The sequence below is a fragment of the Salvelinus namaycush genome, chromosome 3 (genome assembly GCF_016432855.1).
Source record: "Salvelinus namaycush isolate Seneca chromosome 3, SaNama_1.0, whole genome shotgun sequence".
In the NCBI taxonomy this organism is placed as follows: domain Eukaryota; kingdom Metazoa; phylum Chordata; class Actinopteri; order Salmoniformes; family Salmonidae; genus Salvelinus; species Salvelinus namaycush.
This window is the reverse complement of record NC_052309.1, coordinates 25,390,702-25,403,335: the sequence shown is the minus strand read 5'-3', so window position 1 is coordinate 25,403,335 and position 12,634 is coordinate 25,390,702. Positions and strand designations below refer to the sequence as shown.

Below are 12,634 nucleotides of genomic sequence, written 5' to 3'. Positions count from 1 at the left end.
ATTTAAACACTTGGTTCTCTGCTAGGAAGCACAGTTCTGTTACTCTAACTGTGTATACTGTTCTGTCTATCCTACAGTGTGACTGTACTGTACTGCTGTGTTATGGCTGGAGGAGGGGTATGGTTGAGGGGAGCAGCAGCAGGCCTGGTCCTCTCTCTGTGTCTGGTGGTGTCCTGCCGGGCCGGTAAACTCCTGGTGATCCCAGCCGACGGCAGCCATTGGACGGGCATGAAACCATTGGTGGAGGAGCTGGGTCGTCGCGGAAACCAGGTGGTGGTGGTGATTCCAGAGGTAAGTGGCTCTCTGGGTCCATCGGAACACACCATCACACTGACCTACCCCGTGCCCTACACCCGGACCCAGCTCCAGACCATTCAGAGGGCCAACCTGGACACCATCATGGCCTCCGACACCTCCAACGACATCAGCAGGATGTGGAGCTACTACCAGACCCTGACGGTTCTCAGGAACTACACCCGTAACAATTGTGACAGCCTGCTATCCAACCAGGACATGATGCAGACTCTGAGGGAGCAGGGGTTTGATGGCATACTGACTGATCCCTTTGAGCCATTGGGCGTGATTGTAGGAGCACTCCTCTCCCTGCCTGCCATCTACATTCAGAATGGCCTGCCTTGTGGAACGGACCTTGAGGCCTCCCAGTGCCCCAGCCCCCCCTCCTACACTCCTGGACGCTTTACTCACTTCACTGATCACATGACCCTGAGGCAGAGGAGCGTCAACTTCCTTTGGGCGTTGCTCCGCCCCCTGGCCTGCAGGTACTTGTACTCTAATGTCAACCCTAACCCTAAAACAGGGGTACTCAAATAGCATTTCAGAAGGTCTGGTCAGACAAATTTCCTAGGTGGCAAAGGTCCGGATGGATATTGGCATTTATCAGTGAAGTAACAAACCCGCTCCTCGCAACCCATGCGATCCCAAACTGTTCACACCCCTCTTGTTGGCAGATAACAAATTGCAGTTTTATTGCTAGTTTCCTGCAATTCTACACATTATGCCATGGATTGAAGGAAAAAAATCCAGACCGAATTCCCTTCACTAAACTGTATATATTTTTTGTTAGGACCCACGGTCCGTTTTGACCCCGTTTTGGGTCTAGATCCAGTCCGCGGTCCGCCTATTGAGTATGGCTGCCCTGACCTCAAACCCTTGTCCTGCAGGTACCTGTACTCTGATGTCAACGTCCTCGCCTCAGAGATCCTGGGGAGAGAGACCACCATCCCAGAGCTGATGAAGAAGGCATCACTGTGGCTGGAGCGCAACGACTTTACCTTCGAGTTCCCCAGGCCTCTGATGCCTAATATGGTGATGATCGGAGGACTGAACTTTGAGGAGCCAAATGAACTGCCAGAGGTAGCTATAAGCTAAAGACATTTTACATTTGTCATTTATCCAGAGCGACTTCTTATTCAGTGCATGTAACCAAGGGCTCTATTCGATCCGTATCGCAGAAGTTCAGCGCGATTGTAATGTTCCCGCATTCACGTAGACTGCATTCACTGTAAATGCTGCATATGTCGGCACAATCGGAAATGATCTTTCAATTTCAATCGAGCTGAACTTCCGAGGTAAGGATTGAATCGAGCCCTAAGGTCAATAAGACAATAGTCTGAACGGATTATTTTTTGTCACTATAAAAAAGGCCAGTTAATATAATGCTGTCTAGGACTATTGCAGAGGGTGACAGAGTGTGTCCTAAATGGCACCCTATTCCCTACAGGGCTCTGCTCAAAAGTAGTGCACTATATAGGGAATAGGGTGCCATTTGGGACATATTCGCAGTCTATTGATCAGATGAGCCATACTTCTAGCCCTCTTCGCTTCTTCTCAATCATCTATTTCTGTTTGTGTACACACATTAGGAAAAAAAAAACAGACAGAGGCCCAACCTTTAGAACCGTCCAGAATAGAATCTCCAGCCTGGCCTCAGGGCATGGACAGATGTGTGTTCTGAATTAGACTGTTGGTTAATTGCATGTTCTGTGTGGTCTCTCTTAACTCTGTTGAAGAACCATCATCTCAGTGAAAACAGATGGCCATTGGCTGTATTGACTGTTGTATTGTCCCTGGGGGTCTGGCTGTATTCCTCAGCTAGTTGTTTACACTGTAGAGCCCTGATACTCCAGATACACAAACAAACATGGTAACAACAAACAGTAAACTGTCTGATCATATCCAGAATGATGGGCACTGAAAGTAATTTTTATATTTAGCTTCCGTCATTAGAAACCATCATAGTGAGTTAGTTGATCACCTCAACAGTTCCTGTTCAGGGAGTAAATAGAACGTGGTGTAGAGAGGCTCAGTCTGTGGGTGGGACTGTACTCAGGATAACAGTGTTATTATTGATTACAGTCCTTCACATTTAAAATAGTTGATTAGCAATGTATACTGTATTGTATTGTAGTATGTACTGTAATTCAAATATTGTTGATTGCTTAACACTCAGCATTCTTTCAATGCTGATGTATTTTTGTTGATGTTCAAGGAAACCAATCTTTGATTCTTCATTAACATAGGAGGACAAATGTAATGTATTTGTGTCACTGTGATAAAGGTGGTTTGTCAATAGTAATATTAGCTTTAACCGTAGGTGAAATACCGCTCTATATATCATATGTTAGATGTTATCTCCCCCGGACTGGACGTGTGAGTGTTTGTTTCCCAAGACAGCTGCCTTCGCACGCCACTGGTCTTTTTGAGTGTGTGTATGTGTGTTTGAGAAAGTGTGTGAAAGTATGTGAAAAGTATGTCAGTGTTTTGGGTGGGAGGAGAAAGGGGAGGAGCTGAAGTTAATGATCTAGATTCCTCACGAAACATGAGGTAATACTCTGAGCTTTAGGATTAGAATACCACCATGACTCCTCCCATGGTAAGGGTTAACTTTGAATTACATGCTCTGTAATGACCTTTCACACTACTTTTTTTTCATTATCATGCTGCTCAATGGGAAATTAATAAATCGTTTATTTTGTAGAACTAAGAAAACACTTCAAACAAGAAAACAGCCAATTTAAATTAGCCACGTTTACTTTTCTTGTTTCAGTACTTGTTAAAAAAAATCTTAACTGATCATAAGTATCTCTGGTACAGTTTTGCTTTAAAAACTATTGCATTATAAGTCACTAGCTAGCTAATCTCGGCACCTAGAACCAACTCAGCTAACCCACTGTTAAGGTTGTCACAAGAGATTACTGGCGAGCCAATCTTGTACCTCTCTCAGTTGATCTTAAGGAATCATGAACCATTCAGCCTACAGATAAACTTTAGCCCACAGGAAGGACTAACTGGTCTTATATAACAGCCTGCCCGCAGAGGCAGACCGAGAATGAGCAGGGAGACACTCACCAACCCACCCACCCACAGTTTACTCTGAGGTCCAGCCCCCTCTCAGTAGCACTCAGTGCCAGATCTCAGGGAGGTAGTGTCATTCTCACAACAGCTCGCATTACTGAGCTGAAAGGCAGAGAGGCATGGGTTGGGGGGAGAATGTTCCTGTGCTGGGGCTGAGGACGGGGCTGAAGATGGGGCAGTGTCTGCTGTCCCTGCTGTACTGCCTGGCCCTGTGTCCGGGGACCGTCCAGGGGGACAAGGTCTTGGTGATGCCTGTAGATGGGAGCCACTGGCTGAGCATGAAGCTGCTGGTGAAGGAGCTGGCGGCCAGGGGCCATGAGATGGTGGTGCTGGTCCCTGAGACATCCATCCTCATCCAGGGCTCTGACTACTACAGGACTGAGACTTTTAGGGTCCCTTACAGCAAGGCCCAGCTGGACGAGAGCGTCAACAAACTGAAGGACGGCGTGTTTCTCAAGATGCCGGAGGTAATGGATATATTTGTGAACGTGCAGCGGCTGGTTGACTTCACCACCATGCAGGTGAAAGGCTGTGAGGGTCTGCTGTATGATGAACCCCTGATGCAGCGCCTCAGAGGAGAAGGGTTCCAGCTGATGTTGACGGATCCCTTCCTACCCTGTGGATCCATCATTGCTGACTCCTTCAACATCCCAGCAGTGTACTTCCTGAGGGGGATCCCCTGTGGGCTGGATGACAGGGCTGCCCAGTGCCCTACTCCCCCCTCCTATGTACCACGCTTCCACTCAGGCAACACTGACCACATGGACTTCCTAGGGAGGTTGAAGAACATGATGATGTACAGTCTGGAGAGCTACCTGTGTACCTTAATGTTTGTCAGCTTTGACAAGCTGACCAGTAGGTATCTGGAGAAGGACATGACATACAGGGAGCTGCTGGGTCACGGTGCTATTTGGTTGCTGAGGTATGACTACTCCTTTGAATATCCCAAACCCAGGATGCCCAACATGGTCAACATAGGAGGCATCAACTGTGGTAAAAGAGCTCCACTGCCACCGGTGAGTCTCTTGTAAAAATGTTTTAAAACAAACAACTGTGCAGAAACTTCCACTGTGCGGAGTTGTGCACCTTATATGTTGTATTGATCCAGGTCCAGAAACCTTAAAGGAAAACTCCACCCAAAAACTATTTTGGTATTTGTTTCATTAGTCCATTGTTGATATAGTCCCAAATTTCTTTGCATGTAAGCAATCACATTTTCAAGATATATAACTTTCATAATACAGAAATACAGCCGATATGCGCGTTTTGCATCATATGACGTTAAATGCCTCAGACCAGCTGTATTTCTGTATTTTGAAAGTTATACATCTTGAAAACTTGATTGCTGACATGCAAATCATTTTGGGGACTATATCAACAAGAAATAACTAAGTACAGTTTTAGGGTAGAATTTTCCTTTAAGGGATAGATTCAATGCAGTGGCAGTTAGACCACAGCAATGATTCCTCTGGATAAAATACAGCAAACTTTCAACTTGTTTACATATTTCAAGATATCAAATTCTTATTTGGGACATCCCTTTTCAAGATCTTTATGTTCTAACGTGTTCTCTGAATCACTTTTTTTGTTCTTAAAGAGACAGTCAGTGTTGGGTGTTGTCAGACACTCAATTAGAGACCGGCTGTAACCTGATCTGTGTTTCCTCCATGAGGACTGACTCGACATAGCTCAATGTTTATCTACCATGTTCAGCTCCTCCTCACGTTATACAACATGCATTCCAACCTAATTTGCCTTGAAATCTGTTAACCGATCTAGAAACATAGTGTAGACTAGAGAACCAGCTACTTTCCTGTCAATTCTAAGTATCATGCGTTGGGGAGAGTGGAGTAAGTTGAGCCACCCTTTTCCTCCCAAACACACACACAAAATTAAGCATTTTACCAAATATTTAGGAAAGAGGTCATCATTTAATGAATCTGAAGGAAGAAACCACATGGAAAAAGTGGTCCAAAAAAATGAATTTTCCCCAAGCCAATTGAATTTATTGTGTTAGAGGTTTCATGATGCCTGTATCTAAACCAAAGTAGATTATTTTAAGATTGTTCTATACATCAGTTGGGGTCTCTATAATATTCAATGTGAGGAGCTTATAGACCTAGCATGAAAGTACATCCTTGTAACTTGGGGTAAGTTGAGCCAATGGTTGAGCCAATGGCAGGTTGAACAAATTGATGTGTTTTCTTCCCAGGCATAATGCAAGGCATTATTGCTGGGATAAGAGGTAACAGGGCCTGGCCTATGTTAAAAGTGGTCAAAAAAGTGCAAAGTGTTTGTTAGGTGTTAAGCCTGTATTAATAGATGCTTAAAATGATTAAACGACAAAAAAGCGTTTGTGATTGCAATGTTGTGTTTGGGAAAGGTAGTGATAATATTTCATTCAGTACAGAAATTTGTGGGCAACTTAACTTACCCTGTCCTGCAGTTCAACTTACCCCATACCCGGGGTAAGTTGTGCCAAGAGACCACCTTTTTTGGACAAGCTATGTTTTCAAATTTGTAATTAATTCTGATTATTTCCCGATATACACAACATAGTTAGAAAGAATAGTTAGAAAGAATAGTATATTTCCCTTGACAGAGTGATGCTGAATCTGAGAAATGGCTCAACTTACCCCACTCTCTCCCATTGATAATGGATTTTTTTATTTAACCTTTATTTAACTATAGAAATAATGCCAAACATAAGTTATCCTGACAATGTTTTAAGGCGTAAAAGAATCAACGCACCAATAGAAATTCTGCGTAATTACACTTTCAAATTGAGTTTCTGAAAACAGTTCTAGTTTAATTGAGATGTGTTTTTCTAACCCAATCATTGAGCTTGGAGAAGGCAAAAATGACAAAGCAGATGTGCAGGGAAAGCATTGGTGTGGTTCTTCATATTTTGTAGAAAGAAGTATTGCTCAACATTAGTGTTGGGAGAGTATTCCTCGCTCTTCTCTAAACATTCTGGTTGTATCCCAAATGGCACCATTTTCCCGATATAGTGCACAACTTTTGACCGGGTCCATATTCTCTAATCAAAAGTAGTGCACTATATAGGGAATGGGGTGCCATGTGGGACACTGGCTCTGTGCAGCCAGTGAAACCTGAGCCAGGAACAGCAGTTCTTTCCTCCTGGACTGTGGCCATTATAATCTAACAGAGGAACTGAGGGGCCCTATGGTGTTCTTCCAACCCTACAAGCCTCAGGAAGGGAAACAACTCTGCAGGGATATTTCTGTAGGGTTGGGGGTTGGGGTTTAGTATGCCTTTATCTTGTATGACTACAGGGTGTGCTTTCAAAGCATGGCCTCCTTTCATAACCTCACTCTTCTTCAGCCAATGTTTTACTAACCAGACCAACTACTGTTGTAACACTGATGTATGGAAGTTAAGACATATTGTCCAATGTCAACTATATAATTTAGTCCCCTACATGTTTTATTTTGTCCAATGTGAAATGTTGATGGCTACTATGAGCGAACGTTTCAGAGTAAGAGTACACACCAGTTGCTGTCCGTTTTCTGCCCGTGTACATACAATTCCATTGCATAGTGTGAAGATATTTCAAAGGATCTACTAGCATAACTATGATATGTGGTTGTACTTTCCCACTAAACTTAGTGGCAAGAAAAAGTATGTGAACCCTTTGGAATTACCTGGATTTCTGCATAAATTGGTCATCAAATTTGATTTGATCTTCATCTAAGTCACAACAATAGACAAACAGTCTGCTTAAAATAATAAACAATTATACGTTTTCATGTGTTTATTGAACACACCATGTAAACATTCACAGTGTAGGGTGGAAAAAGTATGTGAACCCTTGGATTTAATAACTAGTTGACCCTCCTTTGGCAGCAATAAACTCAACCAAATGTTTTCTGTAGTTGCGGATCAGACCTGCACAACGGTCAGGCGGAATTTTGGACCATTCATCTTTACAAAAATGTTTCAGTTCAGCAATATTCTTAGGATGTCTGGTGTGAACCGCTCTCGAGGTCATGCCACAGCATTTTAAAATCGGGTTGAGGTCAGGACTCTGTCTGGGCCACTCCAGAAGGTGTATTTTCTTCTGTTCAAGCCATTCTGTGGTTGATTTACTTCTGTCTTTTGGGTTGTTGTCCTGTTGCATCACCCAACTTCTATTGAGCTTCAATTGGCGGACAGATAGCCTTACATTCTCCTGCAAAATGTCTTGATAAACTTGGGAATTCATTTTTCCGTCGATGATAGCAAGCTGTCCAGGCCCTGACGAAGCAAAACAGCCCCAAACCATGATGCTCCCTCCACCATACTTTACAGTTGGGATGAGGTTTATGTGCTGTGCCTTTTTTTCTCCACACATAGTGTTGTGTGTTCCTTCTAAACAACCCAACTTTAGTTTAATCTGTCAACAGAATATTTTGCCAGAAGATCTGTGGAACATCCAGGTGCTCTTTTGCGAACTTAAGACATGCAGCAATGTTTTTTTTGGACAGCAGTGGCTTCTTCTGTGGTGTCCTCCCATGAACAGCATTCTTGTTTAGTGTTTTACATATCGTAAACTCGTCAACAGAGATGTTAGCATGTTCCAGAGATTTCTGTTAGTCTTTAGCTGACACTCAACGAATCTTCTTAACCTCATTGAGCATTCTGTGCTGTGCTCTTGCAGTCATCTTTGCAGGACGGCCACTCCTAGGGAGAGTAGCTACAGTGCTGAACTTTCTCCATTTATAGACAATTTGTCTTACCGTGGACTGATGAACATCAAGGATTTTAGAGATACTTTTGTCACCCTTTCCAGCTTTATGCAAGTCAACAATTCTTAATCTTAGGTCTTCTGAGATATTTTGTTCGAGGCATGGTTCACATCAGGCAATGCTTCTGGTGAATAGCAAACTCAAATTTGATTTTATAGTGTTTTTTAGAGGGCAGCTTTATCCAACATTTCCAATCTCGTCTCATTGATTGGACTCCATGTTATCTGACTCCAATTAGCTTTTGGAAAATTAGCCTAGGGGATAACATAGTTTTTCCAACCTACACTGTGAATGTTTAAATTATGTATTCAATATAGACAATAAAAAAACAATAATTTGTGTGTTATTAGTTTAAGCACATTGTGTTTGTCTATTGTTGTGACTAAGCTGAAGATCAGATCAAATTTTATGACTAATTTATGCAGAAATCCAGGTAATTCTAAAGGGTTCACATAGTTTCTCTTGCCACTGTAGTTGAATGCAATGACTAAGTCACTGGATAAGCGCATCTGCTAGATGACTAAAATGTTAAATGTAAAATGTCCTTGTTAACTAACCATTCCCTCCCCCGTGCCTCTTCAGGACCTGCAGGAGTTTGTGGATGAGTCAGGAGAGGATGGCTTCGTGGTCTTCACCCTGGGCTCTTTGGTCTCCCAGATGCCAGAGGAGAGAGCCAAGCAGTTCTTTGATGCCTTCAGCAGGATCCCTCAGAGGGTAAGGACACCGCAAATACATCCCAAATGGTACCCTATTTTCTACATAGTGCACGACTTTTGACCAGAACTGGCCAAAAGTAGTGCACTGTCGTTCTACAGAAGTGGTGTAAATTGGGGGTCTCCCAAACTTTCAGCACACATCTTCCAACATACAGTCAGGTAGACATATATACTACTGACACAATCTGTATTGCATATTTGAAATATTTACCTGAATTCCTTTCCACCCCACTAAATGTGTCACTACTGAAACATACTGAACATTTTGCAATAAAGGGAGAACCATGCACAGTAGTGATAATTTTGATTAACCTTCTATTAGATTAATTTTAATGATTTTATTTGCATAACAAAATAGTAAAAAACATGATTTTTAACCTGATTTTAAAAACCTTTAAATCGAATGTATTGTTTTCTGTGAAATGTTCAATGTTGATTGAATTACTTATGCATCTAATTAATTGTTGTTAGATGTTTAAAATATCACTTATATATATATACCCATATATATACCCATCTTTATTTTGGCAAAACAAACTGCCGTTTCAGTCTTAAGTGTCAATCATAGAGATGAAAGAGAACACTAGATGGAAATAACTTGTTCTGTTGTAGACATTTCCATTGAGGGCTTCCACCATTTAAAGGGGAACTGCCTCCTAGAACCAACTTCCCTGGTTATAAATGGCCTATGGGGCATCGATAGGAATCAGAAACATTCATTATAGTGTCAAAATTTACTACAATGTGTAAAGAGGATAATTTTGGTCATAAAGTGAGTCTCGTCCAAAACGAGATTTGGAAGTCAGTGCGTCACAACGAGTATGGATGGGTTGGGTATAGATTACTTACATGCCCATTTTTGCCAATGATGTCCAATTGCCCAGAGACAGCAAGGTGTGGTCCGCCCCCAGCTGCAATGTGTTGTGGACATATTATGTCCGCAACGCATGCACACTTGTAAACTTCTAATGCATTCAACAATATTGCAAGGAATGGATTACATAGGAAAAGATGACTGTGACGTGTGTGGTGAGTAGCTAGCTAGCTATGATACTGTGATGTAACTAGCTAAATACATATCCTCTCCCTTATGTGTAATGTCATAGAGAAATATTTGCATAGTTGCACCTGACAGTACAATTTGATGGGATGTGTAACAGTCGGCTAGCTATCGATAAGGTTTCAATTTGAACTGGCTAGTTAAGCTCCCTATTAGCTAATTAATTTAAATTAGGATAAAGATATAACTAACCTGGATTTGCAAGTTATGTAACTAGCAACTTTTTTGAGAACAGGAATGTTATTTGGGTTTTCTCTTGATAACTCTGGCCCAGGCGGCATTCTGCCTTTACTGTAATGGAACTCGGAGTTATGATCAATGGCTAGGTTAGTTAGCTAGCATTCGGGGGCTTCGTCTGCTACTAGTGCTAAAACAACATGCCTGTTCTCATAGAAGTATATTGTGCATTTTCTAGGGCAATAATAAATTGATTATATTTGTCTAGCCTGAGTACCAGTCTTTTTAGCGAACATGCTACAAATACGTGTCAGCAAGCATTCAGCAATGTAACGTTACACACCTGGTTGCATAGGAACGACGTCAACATCACTGGCCTGAATCTATTCTGTACTTAGTCACTCTATTTGTATAATTACTTCCAAACTAGAGAAATTTAATTTTTCCTCGCTGTATGTTTATTGAGTGATAATATTTTAATTCAATTCACAGGCTACTTACAAAACCTGGTGGATTTGTTGTTCAGCAGTGTTATGGGAACCCCCTTGCCATATCAGGAGCAGAAGGCCCGAGGCATTAGGAGGATTTATTGTACATGAAACTGTTACACTTGAAAGTTATCAAAACACTTTGTTTAGAATATCTGTAGTGCCTTCATAAAGTATTCATACCCCTTGATTTATTTCACATTTTGTTTTACAGCCTGAATTCAAAATATATTTTTTCTTAGCTATCTACACACAATACCCCATAATGACAGTGAAAACAAGATTTAGAAATGTTAGCTAAATTTATTTAAAGTTAAAGACAGAAATATCTAATTTATCTAAGTATTCACACCCCTGAGTCAATACATTTCAGAATCACCTTTGGCAGCGATTACAGTCTTTTGGGGTAAGTCTCTAAGAGCTTTGCATACATGGATTGTTCAATATTTGCCCATTGTTCTTTTCAAAATTCTTCAAGCTCTGTCAAATTGGTTGTTAAATCATTGCTAGTCTTGCCGAGCAGATTGTAGTCAAAAATATAACTCGACCACTCAGGAACATTTTATTTGCTTTATTAGGATCCCCATTAGCTGGCGCCATGGCAACAGCTAGTCTTACTGGGGTCCAACATATAATGAAAGACATTACAGACAAAATACTTTACATACATTTAAAACATTGACATTTAGTGTGTGTGTGCACGCATTTATCAGTTACACATACATGTCAGTACAAACACACAACAAGTAGGTCACATGGGGGAGAGGCCTTGTGCCGTGAGGTGTTGCTTTATTAGTGTTTTGAAACCAGGTTTGCTGTTCACTTGCGCTGTATAAGATGGAAGGGCGTTCCATGCACTCATGGCTCTGTATAATACTGTACGTTTCCTTGAAATTGTTCTGGACCTGGGGACTGAAAAGACCCCTGGTGGCATGTCTGGTGGGATAAGTGTTGTCAGTGCTGTGTGTAAGTTGGACATTCCAAATTGTTTGCATAGTCAACACGTTTCTTATAAAAAACAGGTGACGCAGTCAGTCTTCCCTCAACTCTTAGCCAAGACAGACTGGCATGCATAGTACTAATATTAGCCCTCTGATTACATTGAAGAGCAAGATGTGCCGCTCTGCTCTGGGCCAGCTGCAGCTTCATTAGGTCTTTTTTCTCAGCATTTGACTATATGACTGGACAATAATCAAGATAAGATAAAACTAGAGCCTGCAGGACTTGCTTTGTGGATTGTGGTGTCAAAAAAAGCAGAGCATCTCTTTATTACAGACAGACCTCTCCCCATATTTACAGCCATTGAATCTATATGTTTTCACCATGACAGTTTATAATCTAAGATGGCACCAAGTCATTTAGTCTCAACTTGTTCAGCAGCCACATTCATTACTAGATTCAGCTGAGGTCTAGAACTTTGGGAATGATTTCTACTAGAGGTGGACCGATTATGATTTTTCAACACCGATACCGATTATTGGAGGACAAAAAAAGCCGATACCGATTAATCGGCCGATTTATAAGAATAAATGTTTTATATATATATATATATCATACTCACACACACATTTTTGTAATAATGACAATTGCAACAATACTGAATGAACAATGAACACTTTTATTTTAATTTAATATAATACATAAATACACACACACACAGCTCTGAAGTGACAATGATACTGAAGAGTCTGCTTAGGAGACAAATACTCTCAACTGTTTGAATAAAAATAGAGTTTAAATTACCTGTGATGAATGTTGAAAACAAAAACTGTAATTTCTATATGCAGGAAATCCTATTTTAATAATGGGCATGGTAAGAATTGACGACCAAAGTGCGAGTCATAATTCCCATGACAACTTCTAGCAAAATCTGAAAAGCGGTTCCTTCATTTATTCCATAGGATATTTTTAGATTCACTTAAAATAAGGTCTGTGTTTCGTGTAGGCTTACACCACCTTGCCAATTTTATAACTGTGTAGATATCCATAGGACAAGGTAACTCTGATCAATATTGGCTAAATATAAGCGAAGATCATTTTTTTTGTAGAGTGGATTTATGAAAATATGTT

At 41.2% G+C, this 12,634-nt stretch overlaps 2 protein-coding genes across 2 annotated transcripts in view; both read left to right on the top strand.

Moving 5' to 3' along the window:
* The first annotated feature begins 228 nt into the window (after positions 1–228).
* LOC120045123 (UDP-glucuronosyltransferase 1A5-like) lies at positions 229–1,389 on the top strand. The gene is made up of 2 exons (XM_038990018.1): positions 229–779; positions 1,182–1,389. Exons 1-2 carry the CDS (start codon positions 229–231, stop codon positions 1,387–1,389), a joined length of 759 nt encoding a protein of 252 aa, XP_038845946.1.
* A 2,047-nt stretch (positions 1,390–3,436) lies between these two features.
* LOC120045119 (UDP-glucuronosyltransferase-like) overlaps positions 3,437–12,634 on the top strand; it is a 29,318-nt gene continuing 20,120 nt past the window's right edge. Inside the window, exons 1-2 of the mRNA XM_038990011.1 lie at positions 3,437–4,391; positions 8,706–8,837. Of these exons, the coding sequence (XP_038845939.1) occupies positions 3,495–4,391; positions 8,706–8,837 (1,029 nt within the window). The 5' untranslated portion in view covers positions 3,437–3,494. The remainder of the gene's footprint in view (positions 4,392–8,705; positions 8,838–12,634) is intronic.